This window comes from Patagioenas fasciata, chromosome 10 (genome assembly GCF_037038585.1).
Source record: "Patagioenas fasciata isolate bPatFas1 chromosome 10, bPatFas1.hap1, whole genome shotgun sequence".
In the NCBI taxonomy this organism is placed as follows: Eukaryota; Metazoa; Chordata; class Aves; order Columbiformes; family Columbidae; genus Patagioenas; species Patagioenas fasciata.
In genome coordinates, this window is record NC_092529.1 from 21,698,377 (window position 1) to 21,715,842 (window position 17,466).

General features: G+C 39.7%; 1 protein-coding gene across 14 annotated transcripts in view; it reads left to right on the plus strand.

The window, feature by feature from the left end:
- The window catches only part of RAF1 (Raf-1 proto-oncogene, serine/threonine kinase), a 78,379-nt gene that overhangs the window by 43,981 nt on the left and 16,932 nt on the right, over positions 1-17,466 (plus strand). For 4 of the 14 annotated variants that reach the window (XM_071813311.1, XM_065845378.1, XM_071813313.1 and 1 more), the window contains exons 2-9: positions 1,006-1,061; positions 9,252-9,467; positions 10,314-10,426; positions 11,919-12,021; positions 12,957-13,114; positions 14,077-14,175; positions 15,657-15,810; positions 17,359-17,418. In XM_071813311.1, coding sequence (XP_071669412.1) covers positions 9,261-9,467; positions 10,314-10,426; positions 11,919-12,021; positions 12,957-13,114; positions 14,077-14,175; positions 15,657-15,810; positions 17,359-17,418 — 894 coding nt within the window. In that variant the 5' untranslated portion in view covers positions 1,006-1,061; positions 9,252-9,260. Of the gene's footprint in view, positions 1-854; positions 877-1,005; positions 1,062-2,273; positions 5,608-5,628; positions 9,167-9,251; positions 9,468-10,313; positions 10,427-11,918; positions 12,022-12,956; positions 13,115-14,076; positions 14,176-15,656; positions 15,811-17,358; positions 17,419-17,466 lie in introns of those variants that run through there. The other 10 variants (XM_065845380.2, XM_065845379.2, XM_071813307.1 and 7 more) reach the window with 9 other exon arrangements.

The window sequence follows — 17,466 nt, forward strand, 5'->3', positions numbered from 1 at the left end:
ATTTTCTTGTATTTCATCTAAAGGAGGACAGGGCTGTTCAACCTGGAGAAGAGAAAGCTTTGTGGAGAGTGATATCAATGTGTATCAATACACTGCTGGGAGGGAACGAGGAGGACACCAGGCTCTTCTCACGGGTGCCCAGTGACAGCCCAAGGTGCAATGAGCACAAATTAAGACACATGAATCTCCATCTGAACATGAGAAAACACTTCTTTTACTTTGAGGGTGGTCAGACACTGCAACAAATCATGCTGTGGAGCGTGTGTTTGTGGAACTGCTCAAAGCCCAGGGGCCTGGCCCTGTGGGAGCTAAATGACCTCAAGAGGTCCCTTCCAGCCTCAATGGCTCCATGACTGGGTTGCATTCTTGTCCTCTCTAATCATCTCTGCATAGCGTTGTTTTAGGAATTGCTAATTAAAATGGGGACTTTGGCTAAGAAAGCATTTTACCCTTTACTGTCCAGTGAATATTTTTGTATATTTGATTTATGCTTCTTTCTTTAACTGATCTGAGCTTCCAGTCTTTTAATCAAGACTTCTTCAGCTTCCATAGAAATTCTTCCTCTTGCAGCTGATGTTTATAGGCAAGATAAGGTAGCTTTCAGAGACTTAGCTTATTACTTTTTGGTTTGTTTTGGATCCAGGATTTGTCATAACATTTGTGAGTCAGCAAGATGTTTCTGTGTATGACTGAAGAACTGATGTCTTGAGAAGAAAGTATCCAACTTCTGCTTAGCTTTTACTTTAGAATGACATAATATTGAGCTGGGGTAGCGTCGTGCAGTCTGGCCTTACACAGTGCGTCTTATTATACCGAAATGTTGCCTAAAATAAGGAAAAGCTAGAAGGCTCAAAAACTCTTAACAGTCAAAGGGTGGTAAGTTAACTCTACTGTCAATGTAATTCACAGAATATTATTTTGTTATTAATTTGGTATGTTGTGCTTATGTATAAGTTTGTCTATTAAAATAGTAAATATCTTCTGGTTTTGTGTTACCTTCCACAGATGATGTACTTCATCCTTTTGTCATAGGACTTCATCTGCTTAAAGGAAAACTAAAGGTATAAATGACTTTCTCTGGTTATCTTTCCTCTTCTCTTTACTCTGCCCCATTCGTTCTTCTGAGGTCCCTGGGTCTTTCCTGGGGGAAGGGGACCCTACCACAACCAAGCTCTGTGCTTGTATTTCTTCACTGCTGCTAGAGTTGGGCTTTATTTTCAGTGTGATACAGTGTTTGCTTTATCCTGTATGTTTAGCTGAAACTCTTACTTTAGTAAGTCTCCATGGATATTTACTTTGCAGGGGGAAAGCCCTTCCTCAGTTTAGAACCTTATATCATGATATTTGCCTGTCTTTTCCAGGTAGCATTTGACTTTCCACACAGCTACAGCAGATCTCTAGTGAATAATCCAGACATAATGTAAATCATGTCTGTGAAGTTATCTTACAACTGGTGCTCTTATATATATTTTTTTTTTCTGAGATTGTACCTCTGAAATAAAAAGTCTGTTATGGCACTTTGTTAAATAAATAAAAGCCCACCCAAACCAGAACTGTAATTTAATGAATATATTTAGTAAAATAACATAAGATAGAGTTAAAATGGAGCATAATTTCTTTCTGGAGACACTCAGACCAGTAAATGTCTGACATAGTCTAAGTAATTTTGATTGTATACAATCTGTAATTTCTAATTACGTTCAGTCTTTATTTGCCATTTCATGCAGGCTTCTGTGCAAATAGTGGCGTGTAGGAGACCATAAAATAAAGTTAGGAGAGCACTCCAGGCAGTTTGTAACTGAAATACTCAAGTAGTATCATGTTAGATGTAGTTCATATTGCAGAAAGGTGTATTCAGCTATTCCTAGGAACACTTAATTATAAAATCTAAGGGAGAAATATTTGCCCTGTCTTCTCACAGAAAAATAGCTCAAAGCCCATTGCAGACCTTGGTGCTGTTGTCCCTGTTCCCTGCACACACTCCCCCCGCCCTAGCTCTTAGGGCTGCAGCAGTGACCTGGTGGCACAGCTGCTGGCACAAAGATGGCGTTTCATAAACTCAGTTTATTACTTTAAAGCTGCCCTGAGTGAATACAGAGGTCAGCTCACTCTTGAATTAGCTGGATCACTGCATCCTAGTACAGATAATCACGCGTGTCTGGTATTTTGCAGCAGTATTTGAACAGTACCTGGGGTATGTCTGTGCTGTACAGTTCACCTGCATCACTAGCAGCTCCTTGAATGACCTCATGTCAGGCTGTGCTCCTTTTCAGCAAAACTGAGGTGGGTTTGAAGACTGGTCTGTCCTCAGCGTTACGTGCAACCGAGGGAGGACCGAGCCAGGAATTCTTTGTGCTGAGATTCTCAGTCGCTTTTGTTTAATCCTTGAGAACTTGTGTGGGAAGGGCATTTGGTGGATTGCTGACATGTGAGTAACTTTTTCATCCTTGCTGTAAAGTGGATGAGTTCCAGGCAACTGTAAACACAGTTTGGGGCTTTCATCCCTACTTGAAACAATTCAAGTGTGAGCAAGTTCAGAATGCAAATAGGCACGTGTCTGAGAGTGTATGAACAGTTGATTGAAGGACTTGGGGGAAAAAATTACTTGTCTGTGTAATGCCAACACACATGTAAACTCATAGTCTTGCAATTCAAGGTCTGCTTTAAAGTTCTGTCTTTCAAAATCTTTCTTTGGAGGATTCTGCTGTGAAGAATTTAACATTATGGTGAAGAAACAAGAAGTCTAGGCGTGAGAGGAATGTAATACAATGTGATGGTGCTACAATCAGATATAAGAAAGCAGTGTTCTGTATGCTTTGATTTCTAGTAATGCATTCAAATTTACCAAATTAAAAAAGGAGAATGTCTGAAACATCCCTTCAGCTTTCATAGTCTTTATAATGTTAACACAGTTCAAACATGGAGTGACCACCTCTCAATAATTAGCAATTTTTATTATAAGATAAAAATGATAAATTATCATACTAAAAAAAGTGGAGGTTTTACTCCATGACATAGAGTTCTGGTGCTTTTTTTTAGCAAAACTTGTACAAAATGTATATGCAAAATTTGTGTACTTCACTTGCCTTCCTTTTGTAGCTGTTTTAATAGCGATTTTATGAGCTTTTTTGTCAATCTGTATAGACTCAGCAGCAGTACTTAACTAAAACTTTTAAAAAGTTCTGGTTGAGTGCTTGGAAACAAATGCTGCGTTTTTCTTTTTACCTGGGATGGCTTTTTTCCTTTGGAAAAGGGAAGGATTTGGATTTGATAGCCCTTGGTGCTCTTTTAGATACAAGCAGTGTGTTCAGTGCTCCTGTTTCTCTAATGAAGGAAGTCAGGTTTTGTAGGGCAACTTAACAGAGCCCCGCATTTGAACTTAATACAAATTGAACCTGGAAAGAAATGGGTGACTGACATGGGGATGATCTGTGTGGAAAGGACACACCAAACAGGCCTTCATAAAAATTGTTTTGGAGCCATCGCAGTCAACAAAGCGGCCAAAGGTGCAGATGGTATGGGTGACAAATCCCTACTAACCAGAGCCCAAAGTACAGCTGCTACAGCCAGCTATTATTGTATGACTCGGTTGATGTTTACTAACCAAAGTTTTACTCTGAAAGTTACTCTTAAATACAGAAAGGTGTTAGTCTTGCAAAAGATTAATGGATCTGGAAGCACATCAACCTGAGAGCTGCATTGCTTGTGCCCACCTTATTGTAGACACCAGTTGTTGGAAACCGATGTTATTTTTTTCTTGAATATTTCAAAGTTACATTAGCAGCACAATGGCTGAAGTAGTGACTAAGAAATGCAGTCTTCAGAGAAATGGAGAAAAAGATGAGACAAGGTACTTACAAGATCACAACAACTGAGGCAGAAATGACGTGTAATTTTTCAGTATTGGTTGGGGTTTGTTTGTTTTTCTCCTGAATAATAATACTTCCTCCTGTTAATTTTTAATATTTTTTTGGTCCCTTCTATTAGAGGGGCGCTTGCTTTTTGATGTCAATCTCTTGAAATGGAGGACATTTGAAGGAAAAATGCCGGCCCTGTAGACGTGTAAGAGATCTGCTCGGGTTGTTAGACTGATCCTAACTCTTGCCCTGCATTTATGCTTACATGGATCACAGCTTCATTTGTTAATGTGAGAGTGCATCCATATTTATCTTCTACTGCTATGAAAATCTGCTTTTAAAAAACATCGCTGTATATCACAATAGATATTGTTTAGTGTGGGTTTCTTTTTTTCACCCGACAGACGGTCACTCATGCAATATCAATCAATTGAGAATTATTGCATGGGAGGGGAACTGAGAAAAAACTGCAGTTAAATGTATTCTTGATCTTTTTTTTTGTGTCAGAAAGGAAAACTTTTCTTATAAGCAACTTTTAAAGCTTGTATTTTCTAACAAGTGTTTGTTTTGAAAGGGATTCTGGGTTTTGTTCTGTGGCGTTTCGCTTTTGTATATGTATTTCATTAAACGTGAGTGTGACTTCTGATGGTTTCTGTGGTTAGAAACGGCAGCATGCATATGTTGGGAGGGGGAACTGTATTTACATTTACTTTGAAAGTTTTTGGTGTTTGTTTCAGGAATAAAGAAGGCAAGGCACCTAAACTCGATACTGTTTCAGAAATAAAGAAGGCAAGGCACCTGAACTTGATGCCAAGAGGAGTTCAGCTTTGTATCCTGTGAACTCCGAGGCTGCTTCATCACCACTTCCAGCATTCTGGAGGGAGACAGACTGAAATTCTTAGCAGTTCAGACTAAACACTTTTTGCTAGTCATAGAAAAAGTTAAAGCAACAAAGTGTCTTTTGGATAGGAATCAGTGATACAAGTGTACCATCTGAGCCAATGTGAGTGAGTGATCTCCAGAAATTCGTTATTAGATGTGCACATTGCATAGACATTGTGTGCATCTGGTTTGAATGCGTGTTCCAAATGACTATCAAAATCTGTAATTATGCAAAAAGGACTAATGAAAAAGTGCCATCTTGGTCCCAGTGTACAGTTAACCTGTGGCAGGTGGAGGAATAGTGTGAGGTTTTTTTTCTGTTCAGATTGGATGGTTAGTATGAAATGAATCAGTATCAGTTTCCTGGCAGTACTGAATCCACAAGGGGACTGATACACTTTAATAGCTTAAAATATTCCTTGCTGCTGTTGCAGTTTATAAGTTGTAGACAGGCTGTTTGAAGTCATTTTCATGAAAGTGAAGATTTGCAGAAAGAAGAATTTTAGATGTGTGAAAGCATTCAGCTGGCAATGGATTATTTGAGCATGGCATAAATATAAATCTAGTATCTGGTAGTGGTTATGTTTCAGAAACATAACTTATTTAAAGGAGAAAAGCTATTTTTTCTGGAATAGGCAAACTAAGAATTATATATTTATGAAGGTGTTATTGTAAAATCTTTCATTTTTTACTTTAAGTTTCTCTTTCAAACATATTGGACATGTTTTCACTGGAATGGATTGATGTGGATCTTGGGAGAGCTGAAGAAAATGAATTTCAGTAAAAAGGGCTTCCATCAGTTACTGGTTGGAGCAAAAGACCCCAAATGAATAGGAAGGTCAACGGTGCCGTGCACGTGTCGTATCTGGTAAGGTGGCCAGAAGGGGGACACGCTGTCCTGGGAACCAGCACGTCTGTCGGCTTCTGCTGCCGTGCTCGGTCCTGGGTTCAGTGTACTGGCTAGAAATCATGTGTGTATGCGCAATATTATGGTGTGTTGTTTATATATTTTTTTTCTTTGTCAGTTCAAAGCTGGTCAAATAGTTGCTGTGCTAATTCTCTTGCCTCATATCTATGAATACAGTGAGGTGTTTGGATGTGTTTGTATATATTCATATCATTTTTTTTAAGCTAGCTTTCCTTACACTAGAGGGCAGAGAAGTGTAATTCATCTGTAAAATGACTTCTTAAGAAGCAGCTTTGATGACTGTCTCCATTCTTCCATGGTAATAATTTGGAGTGAGAGTAGTGACTGGGTTTGAGAAGTGAATGTGTCCAGCAGCTGCTCACACGGAATCACAATCAAAGTGCTCTTGATTAGGCTGTTCTTGGCCTGAGCTGGGAACTATTTCTGAGGACCTGAAACCTCCTGTCATCCCACAGGAGAGTCACCTCAGGAGTTGGAGAGGTCAGCAGCAGAACAATGGGTTACTGCTGTTCCTTCAGCAAGCTCCACCTTCCCAACTGCATGTCCTTGTGTCACGGGAGCCAAGAGCAGGTTTAGCAACTTCTCATGATCGATTCCCTGTCTCTCCCTGGGAGACTGCAAATATCTTTTAAACCTCTCTTTCTTCTCCCCTGCTCCTCCACCCTGGGCCACTCGCAGGTTTTTGTCCACTCCAGGCCAGATCTGAGCCAGGTTCTCATCTCCCTTCCGTGGTGGCTTCTTGAGGTGTGTGAGTAGGACCCGTAGCCTTCAGTTTAGGCAGGAAGGAGAGCCAAAGATGGCATGATTTAAATTTGCCTGCTGAGGTGAGGAAGCAAGTACTTTAATTTTCTAGAAAAAGAACAACTTACCTCTGTGGGTGAACCCGAGCTTCCAGGGATGCACGCAGTCATCCGCTGCAGCCATAAAGATGGATAAAAAAAGCACTGGTGAAGCGGTCCTGAGAATATCCAGCACTGACTTGAGGTGAAGATCCTGGGAAAGAGAAGGTTCCAAATGCATCATCAAAGACACAGCTGACATCCGTACGGTACAGAAGCCTGATAGCAGTTGCTGTCTTTGCGTTCTTCTGGCTGTGCGTACCACCACCTCCAGACAGCTTTTCTGCAGTATGCAGCTGGCCTTTCAGATTTGAAGAAAAGCGCACCACTAGAGCAGAGAAGTACCTTTTTTTTGGTATGAAACTTAGCTTTTGGCAAGTTTGATTTTTTTTTCAGGAAATATCAGCCTGTCAAAATAATAAATACAAAGACTATAACATTAGGGTGTTGTTCAGTTACGTGAGCAGTGACAACAAAGAGGTTTTGATGATTGCCCTGCTATTCCTTATCTCAGCTTGCTCAGTAGAGAAACCCAGTTGAGCCTCTTGTGTTATCTCGTGTGTTACCTAGAGAGGTGAAGTAAAGGAGTGTTCTCCGCAGTGGGTCAGGAGGAAAATGTACTAGCTGGCTGCGTTTCATCTTATTTCTCTTATCTAACAGTTTATCTCCACTCTGTTTTGATTGTTACCATCTAGCTAGTTAATCTTTTAGCTGTCCATGTGCATAATAAGGTTGTTGCATCTGTACATAACTTTTTTTTCCCACGTTTCTGGTTGTTGACAGTAGGGCAGTGCATATGAATTGTGAGATTGTCATGCTTGTAGATGCTTGTGCGTGCTGAACTCGATTCTGTTCCTCAGTTTTATCTTTGCTCCTGCTCCTTCCTTTCAGAATGTCTTTGTGTCTTCCTTGTTCCCTTTTTACATCAAGCGTACGACTGTTGTCATTTATGTGCTATAGATTTAAAAAAGAAAATAATACGAAGTATCTCAACCTTACTAGATTTCAGTTGGGTGTTGAGTTTGAAATCTTAATGACATTTAAATATTTTGAACCCTTGAACAACTGGATGCAGGAATGATGAGGAAAGGAGAGGATGTGTATGTTGTCATTGTGTATGGTGTCAGTGAAAGAAATGGCTGTGAACTGACTGAGAAGATCCCTTTGTGGCAGAGAGTGTAAGAGGCCTGGAGCTCTTTATTTGTAGAGTTTGGGTGTGAAAGTAGGTCCTTCATATAAACCAAACCTTTTCCTTGAGTTCGTTGTTACATGTTTCCTTTCTAGATACTATAGCAGCCAGATCTGGGTTGGGGTCTGTAGCCGTGGTGAGTACTGAGCGATCTAGCTGAGGCTTTTTGCTGTTGTGCTCTGCAATTCAAAGTTTATCCTTCTGGGTGTCCCCAAATGGACACTTCACAGTAGTGGAGATGTTTTTTTCGTTAATTCTATTAGTTTAGCTGTTTAACCGTAGCGAACAGCGTTGTCTTTTCTCTGACAGAAGCGTGTTTGGGATAAGGGAAGCGCTCACGCTCTCTCTGGGTGCTGCACAGAAGAGCAGGAAGAAATGAATCGGAGGGCTCGAATATTTGCAACAAAGAAGGCATGGAACCATGCATGGAATAAGACTTTAATAGATGCTCATAGATGTTCAGTAAAGGAGTGTTTGGTATTATATACTGAATTAAGTTGTTAGTGGTTTCAGGGCAACAATGAAGGTCTTTCAATGTAAGTCTTTCCTGTACCGTAAAGGGACCAAATTAGAGTTGCTTGGAAGCCCTTTGTTTTCACATTTCCTGGCTGCTTTTTGATGTTGCAGCTTCAAGATGATTTTCTTTCCCTTTTGTAGAGGTGATCGGGAGTCTCGGTGGTGTGCACAGCCACTGCAGACTGGTGACCAAAGAATTGCACTCGTACCCTGTACTATTGAACATCAGTTTCTCAGATGTTTAAAGACAGATGTTGTTTTATGGGGGAAATAAACTACTGTGCTTATTTTCACTGTTCCTTTTTGATTTTATATATATATATATATATAATATTGTGTGCTGATTTGGAAGTATGCAGGGGGTTGTTCATGTCCCTGCACTGCGAGAGCTTTATGTTGAAATGGAACAGCATAGTGTGGTTGGTTTGTGTTGTTGGGTGTTTTTGGTTGGTTTGTTTTTTCTGTTTCATACTACGTAAATTGTGATACTATTAAATGCTATGTGGTTATTTGGATACTAACAGTACTAAACTTGTTACTCGTTAAAAAAAGCAACCAACAGAAAAAAAACCCTTCCCCAAAATCACTGGTAAAAAGTAGAATTTCTTCAGTTAGTGTCTTTTATTATAATTCCTGTTGTGCTGCTTTTTCTCAACAGCACAGGCTGTTCTGATGCTTGCAGGGCTGTTCCTCTGGCCGGCAGCCAGCATCTCGCCACCTCTCTGGAGGCCCCTCGGGCACTATTATTTACATGATGGTGACGCTTCTGTGACACCAGAGATGCAGTGAGAGGGGTTACACATATATCAACCATGATCTGTGCGTGTCGAAAGTCAAATGCTTTCAGGACTCAGGCTGGTTTTGCAGAGGTGGATTGACTGCTACGTTCGTGTAGGTTGATCACGTCAAAAGGAGGAGGCGGCAGTTCTCAAAGGCTCTCAAAAGAGGCTGTGAGGTCTGTTGTGTCAGGAACAGAGAATACCGCTTTGTAAGGAAAGATATTGTAATTTTCCCTGACTCTCTCAATTTTTGTTTCGTAGACCGTGTCAATGGAGCACATTCAGGGAGCTTGGAAGACTATCAGTAATGGTTTTGGACTCAAGGATTCTGTCTTTGATGGCCCAAACTGTATCTCACCTACTATCGTCCAGCAGTTTGGTTATCAACGCCGAGCATCTGATGACGGCAAAATATCAGATACTTCCAAAACTAGTAACACTATTCGTGTTTTCTTGCCCAACAAGCAGCGCACGGTGGTAAGTCTAGATCAGCTTCTGTAAGAAATGTCACGCTGTTCCCAGTGCTAACACTGGGACGTGGATCTGCCAAGAGAAATGCCAGGCTTCACAAAAGGTCTGATTGTGGTTAAGTGTGTTGTCATCAGTTTGGTAATTCTAGAGGACATATTTTGAAAACAACACATCTGTATTTTGAGAACCCATATTTACCTCAGTGCTGTATTTTTCCAATACACATGAGCAAGATACTTTTCTTACAAATTTAACATTAAAAGACTCTAGTTGGCTCACCTAAGCAATGATGCCTGCATGAAATAAAACATGTAGTCATTTCTGTCACCATTTTCTTCACTTGGACATGCACAGTGAAGCATGGTGGTTAAAGCTGAAGTGAAACTTGAGGGATCACTTTTATTAGATGTCTTGGAGCTGAGCTTACTAACAATAGTCTCAAGCAAAGTTCCCTGAAACCTAAATTAAGCCTTTTTCTGTACCTAAGTAAACTTCATTTGTCTCCGTTTCTGTTATTTTACAAGTTACCTACTTGTGTGAGTGCTGTATGAAATCCTGTTTCACAGAAACTTAGTAATTGGAAGAAATTAAAAAGTTATAAAACGACTTCAAAGCTTCCTTTGCATAAGTACAAAATAGTTAATGTATATGGCAGAAAACACGCCTACCTGATTGGTTGGGCAGTGGGTTAAATCGGAAGACACAGCAGCCTGTTGTTACTTCACACAAGTAATTTTTATTTACCTACTTATTAACTTCAAAAGGGAACAGCTGTTTACTTTTACTGGAACTTCTAAAGAAAAAGAGAGAAAAAATTGCAATTACTGACTAATTTTTTTCCTTTGGCCACAGGTGAATGTGCGGAATGGGATGACCTTACATGACTGTCTTATGAAGGCACTTAAAGTAAGAGGTCTGCAGCCAGAATGCTGTGCGGTTTTTCGACTTCTTACAGAACCAAAAGGGTAAGAGCCTGTGATGTTTTATGTGAAACTTTCAACTAGAGAATGTAAACATCTTGGGTTTAGATTAACGGCAATAATACTTTCTTCCTCTCTCTGCCTAGTTTCTTTTAAAAGGACAGTTTGGTTGCAAAGGCTTCCGCGTTGCCTTCTTTACTCTCCTCTAGGTTAACTCCTTCACAGAATCACAGAATCGACTGGATTGGAAAAGACCTCAAAGATCATCCAGTCCAACCCTTGGTCCAACTCCAGTCCATTGACCAGATCGTGGCACTAAGTGCCATGTCCATTCTCAGTTTAAAAACCTCCAGGGCTGGTGAGTCCAGCACCTCCCTGGGCAGCCATTCCAATGCTGACCACTCTCTCTGCAAAGGATTTCTTTCTAATCTCCAGCCTCAATTTCCCCTGGCAGAGTTGAAGCCCATGCCCCCTTGTCCTATTGCTGACTGCCTGGGAGAAGAGCCCAATCCCCACCTGGCTAGAACTGCCCTTCAGGTAGTTACAGAGAGTGCTGAGCTCACCTCTAAGCCTCCTCTTCTCCAGACTAAAGCCCAGCTCCCTCAGCCTCTCCCCATAGGGCTTGTGTTCAAGTCCCTTCCCCAGTCTTGTTGCTTCCTGAATATTAAAAATTTTATTGTTTTAAAGCTAAGTATTAAAAATGCTCAAAATTAAGTAGTACAATCGAGCACGTGTAGACCTTACAGAGGTTTTTGTCATACTCAAGATGAAATGATGTGATACGCCTCCATATTTGAGGTGCATTTCTCTTCACAATTTGTAGTTGGTAAACTTCAGCGCTAGTGATTCTTAGCCAGCTTAAACGAACATCTCCTCTGTGCACTTAGATTTAAGGCTCTACATTCTTCTACAACTTTTCAATGTTTGGATTGAAATCTCACTTCAGATTTTCCTTATTTTTTGTAGGACCGGGGATGCTACTATTAAATACCAAATGATTCTTTTACAAGCTGAGGGAGTGAAGGTATCTCATGGAGTTAATACATTTAACTCCACACCTCGTAAGGCTTGGGCTTAATGCTCTTTTAAGCTTCAGTCATGAGGCAGCCATTTGTGGGTTTACATGTCCGTGTAACTGAGTCCATTCTGGGGTCACCAGTAACTTTAGTGTTGAAGCACGTAATACGGCTTTCATGTCACTAAGTCTGCCATTCATAATTTCTCCTGGTTTGTTTATCAGGGTGTTTCTGTGACTCCATTACAGCTTCTAGGTGTCTTACTTCAAATAATCTATGTATCTAAATGACTTACATGTTAAAAAATAAACAGAAAAAGAGGTGAATCGCTGTGGTTTCAAAGTTGCTTGTAATTACGTAAGTGAAAGGCACTGAAATGTAGCTCACTATGAGGAGGTTAGCCACACTTTCTTGTATGTTTTCAGTTTACTCAAGAAAACGCACAAAACATAGATCATTGATTGGACCAGACTTCTTACCTCCTAAGTAATGTTGCTGTTCCCATTTTCTCTCTTTTTCAGAAAAAAAGTGCGTTTGGATTGGAATACAGATGCTGCCTCCTTGATTGGAGAGGAACTGCAAGTGGACTTTCTTGATCACGTTCCGCTCACCACACACAATTTTGTAAGCTTTTCCTCAGCTGGATTTTGACACATTCAGTCAAAAAATGATTTAGGCATTAATTACCTTTTGGCTTGCTAAACAGAGCAGGTGGATTTTAGAAGTGATAATTTGATTCCTTCACCCCTGCTCACTCTATTTTGTCCTAGAAATATATTGTACCAAGTGACAAAAGCAAGGGATTATCATTTATATCCATCAGAAGGGTTAGGATTAATATAAAAAAAAACCATGACGATAGCTTTGCTTCTACTTTACATTTTTAGAAAAACAGAAATAAAATTATCTGCATTCGGTCAGCAGAAAACAAGTGTTTTTCTCCAGATCTGGAAGAAGCTCAGACTTTGAGGTTCCTCCACAATGTGTTCTGGAGGAGTGAACCCTTTGGTTCATTTTAATCTTTTCTTCGGTATTTGAGAAGCTGTAAAAAAATGTTAGATACCATTTAAATGAAGTGGAAATTCCTTGAACTATTTCGTTTACTAAGGAATTTATTTCATGCGTAAGGGGTGTTGGTTACTCAAACACACAACAAACATTTTTGCTAATAAAAATAATGAGGTAGTTCTTACAATCTGATCCTTCTTGAGTTTTGATGATACTAAAATCAAACAAAAACCCCAATTCTTGGCTCACCCAACTGTTGTCACCTTACTGAACAGAAAACAGTGCTTTTGAATTTGACAAAACATTTTTCCTTTTCTTTCTTTCTAATAATCAGGTGCACAAAGTCCTAAATGTTTGTCGGCTTTCCAGGTTTCCAGCCAGACTGGAAATATATGCAGGAATAGCGAAGTGTAGTTTTAAGTTCAGCAGCACTTCGGGGGCACTGATACAATTTTAACCTGGTATTTCTTTATGTCAGGCTCTGGAGATGTTCACTTGAGCTAGTAAAGAGAAGCTAGTTGCTTGGATTAATAATGTCATGTGTTTTCTAGGCTCGGAAGACGTTTCTAAAGCTTGCTTTCTGTGACATCTGTCAGAAGTTCCTGCTAAATGGGTTTCGGTGTCAGACATGCGGTTATAAATTCCACGAACACTGCAGCACCAAAGTTCCAACCATGTGTGTCGACTGGAGCAATATCAGGCAACTCTTGTAAGGACTGTTCCTTTTCAATAGCAGCAGTGATTCTTTGTGACAGACGAACATCTTTTTTTAATCTCTTGTGATTAGAGCTAAATGTGTATTGTTGGGAAGTGTTGTCACTCTCATCAATATACGGAATGTGTGTGTTGATTTCATAAAACAGCCAGCAAAGATTGTCTGTTCCCAGGTGAAGGCCACTTCCATTAAATGCATTTTGTTCTTGCTGAACATTTTAGTATTCTGGGACAAGCAAACAGAGATCGTGAATGAGCAGGCAGGTGCTATAATGCCCTCTGCTTCAATGTGGGAAGGCACAGTAATTCTTCTCGTATAACACTTTTGTTAGAAGGAAGACAGGTCACGATTTAGTTGTGTTTTAGCTGTTGGATGTGTGAGTGTTTAGAACTACCACAAATTCGTCGCCGTGTTGGCAATGCATGGAAGGGTGAGAATACTGATAAAGGCTAAGGCTTTTCTAATATTGATTAGAAAAAGTTGAAAATCATTATGTTAGGAGTAGTCCTTTTATGTAGAAGTGTTAAAACCTATAATTGATCTTACGTGTCTTATGTAGTGATTGTATGTTTTTATAACTAAACTGGGTTGTACAGTTACACATTTTCTTATACCGATGAGTCATTAGAGTGTAGGGTGTCTAGTGCCACTTGGTGCTTACCTGGCTTTAATAGAGCTTTAAAAATCTGGTCTCAAATACTCTGAGGAAAATCTGAAGTCTGATGTAAAAAGATTTGTATCTTAAGTTTAGAGAGAACTCGTGGGAATTTTCTTTGGGAGTCTGAAGTTTTTAGTTGTATCATACACAGAGGAAAATGATTATGTAAAGATAGGAATGCATTCATGAAGGTAATTATGCTGAAAAGAAACAGCCCTTTCAATTTTCAGCTTTCAAGAGCATTGTACAGGAGGTAGTGTAGCAGTTGAATTTGTAATTGTTTTTGTTGATATTTCAGATTGTTCCCAAATTCAAATATCAGTGACAGTGGTGTCCCTGCACTACCTCCCTTGACAATGAGACGGATGCGGGAGTCTGTCTCCCGGATACCTGTTAGGTAAGCTGGTATTTCCTGTCATTTCTACTTTGGGAAATACAGTTGTTTAAACAAAGAAAAAACAAGTCAAAAGAAAAAAAATCAACAAACAAAAACAAAACTACCCCAACTTGTCAGAAATAAAACAATCATATCAAAGGTTGGGATAAATGTGCAAGAAGGCAACACCACCTCATCACCTATAATATGTAGTGTCCTTTCTTGTTCTCAGATTCAAGCAAAAGTTTTATTTGGGATTTTATATTTTTTATTCTTAGTCTTAAGATTTGAAGGGAGGGTATTAAAGGTTTTCTGGAGACCTTTATTTACCTGCTTAAGAAAATTCAAGGCTCCCTTTGGTATTTTTGTGAATTTTGTCTGATCAGGTAGTGTACTTGTAAGGGTTCATAACTTGTTTTGCATGACTTGCATACAGAAACTAAAGTAATGTTCTAATGTTATGATGACAGGTAAGAGTTTAAAGAGAGAACAGTGGAAACTGAAAACATGTTCTTCTTAAAGAAAATTCTGTGACCTAAAGAGAACACTCCTGTAGTTTTAAATGCTGGAATAAAAATGGCTTTACTTTCAAAGGGGCCTGTTTTCTGAGCCGCATTCATGCCTATATTCTCTTCCTTGAAACTCAAGAGGTTGAGGAGGGCAGGCCATCTTTTGGTTTTTCTGCATCCCTGTGAAAAATCTTGGCCTATTGAGGAGTGAGGCACAGAGCATGTAGCTGACTTGCAAATGGTTCTATGTATCTATTGATTGATTGATTTTAGTGGGAACTGCGTCAGGAATTGACCTTATGTTCTCTTTGCCCTCTTATTTCCAGTATGGTTGAACAATGACGCATTAACTTGACAGGTTTTTCCAAGTTTTTTGTTAAGGTGGGCTGATTGCAGTTAAGATGCTTGTGTGATTTGGGATAAATAGGGTTTGAGTGGCCTTGGCTGTGATTTATAAGTCCTTGTTGAATTGGATTTTAGGGTTGGCCTCCTTTTAACTGGTATTGGGTTTCATGACTTCCTTGCTGGCTGTTCTGTGCCACCCATTGAACAGTCTTGCAAACCTTTACAAATTCAGGGCTTAGCAGTGAAAGCAGCTTTTAAGCTCTGCATCACAGGCTTGAAATGGTCGGTTTGTTTACATTTCACAGACCTAAATTGATCCAGCAGAGCCAGGATTTTATCGGTATATTAAATGTGGTTTGATGAGAATTGAGGTGAATTTTGTAATGGCAGAAACAGACTTGCATTAAACACACTCAATGAGTGTGTGAACTGGTAAGATCATACTTGAAGTTTTGAAATTTATTTCCCAAGTTAAACTGGTAATGATTCAGCTGACTCAACAGTCTAGTTAGCATGTAAGTCCCGACTTTTTCTCTTTGGAGTTACGTCTGAATTGCTTTTGAACAAGTTACATTGCAGAATATTTTTCAACTGCCAGAGGAGGAAAAAAAATCCCTAACTTTCCCTTTCTCTCTCTTTCCTTCTCAGTTCCCAGCACAGGTATTCCACACCTCATGCCTTCACATTCAACACATCAAACCCTTCCTCCGAGGGCTCCCTTTCCCAAAGACAGCGATCTACGTCCACACCAAATGTCCACATGGTCAGCACTACGATGCCTGTAGACAACCGGATAATCGAGGTAATGTGGGGAGGGAGGGAATAGCGTAAAGTTAAATTAAAAGTGGGACTGGCTACTTAATAGTCATTGGTTGGTTTTTCTTCTTTGCTTTCTGTCATTTACTTGCTGTTTGCCTCAGCTGGCTGAATGATGAAGAATATAGGGGACAGATTTGCATAGAAAGTTATAACTCATTCTTGCAACCTGTCGACTTTGCTGAAGCTCTAGATAGGTTCTTGGTGTCTGTAAACATGTGGGGGAGCTTAACTATCAAGTTTTGCAGATCTGAAAAGAATATAAGCTCATTTTTGCTGAAGAAAGACTTACTAGGCATGTCTAAAAATGTTCTTTTAAACTTACAAATCCACATTTGTTGGAGGGGCTGGTGTTTATTTAAGTCAGACTTCGGGTACTGCTAATCTGGAGGTAGTTTTTGGATTACTCAAAGCTTACTGGCAATAGGTTTTGTGTTACCCCTGTACAGAATGAACAGCAATTCTGAGCTTGTGAGCTAAAACCATCTGTATCCGAGAATATTTCTGCTGTTACTTCCTTTCAAGCACCTTCTTATTTTTTTTCCCTACCTTAGACTGGCAGTAGTGAGAGACAACTCTTTGAACTCAGGCCTAAAGTGGGGGTTTTTGTTTGTTTTCTGATAACCTTAGCAAAATAAGGGAGTGGTGTGAAGGAAAGGCTTGCAGAAAGAACTGCCGGGCTTTAGAGAGAGCACTATGGTGTGGTGGGTTTGGGTTTTTTCTTCTTTTTTTGGTTTATTTTAATTTTGTTTGTTTGTTTTCTCTGTAATGGTTTAAAAACTCTTTGGGCTAAGCAGAACCCTTTGACTATCGAGTTTACTTCCATCTTCAGCTGGTAGTTTATAAGCTTACATGAAACGTGAAGCCTCTGAAAATGCCCGAGAAGTTCTCTGGGCCTTTGGTGGAACTGAAGAGAAGTGCCCAGCAGCCCCATGAAGCTTTTATGGTTTGAAGCTTTGTGTCAGCTGGGTTTTATGGGGAAACATACGTCACCTTTCTCTTTGAGTTTCTTAGGCTTACAGCCTTTTTTACTGCGTCAGAAGCCTGTCTGACCTTCTTTTATGGCATGAAAAATAATGAAGCGCTCAAGAAAGAGAGGATGAATTATTGAACTTTGTAGCATGACGAGCCTTTTCATTGACGTTGCTTGCTTGATCCTTCATGCACAGCAGTAAAGACAGAAATGCTTTCTATTCTGGCTCTTCATAATATCATGGGGACTGAAGAAAAAGAGCTGTCATATCTTACAGGCAATAGCTTTAAAAAATGTTCAAAAAAAATCTCACACCACAAAATCTGGTAGTAGAGACCTTCCAATATGACGTGAGGCAGATCACCTTTATAAAGTGTTTAGCAAAGGATGGGTGCTACTGACTTTTGCATTTCAACAGCAATACTTCCTTCAAAGTTTTACTGCACTTAATTATCATATAGCAAACAAATTAGGTTACTTTTTCTTTCATTTATCCTAACATTTAATATCTATTTTTTTTATACTTCCTCTGTTCTTTTATCTCTTACCGTGTTGGCCTAGAATAACAGCCTGAATGCTTCTCCCAGTTCCTGGTGCAGACGATTTTGTTTGAGGGGAAGAGTAGGTATTTTCTTGGTGCCTTTTGTTTTCTTGTGATTAACAGGATTG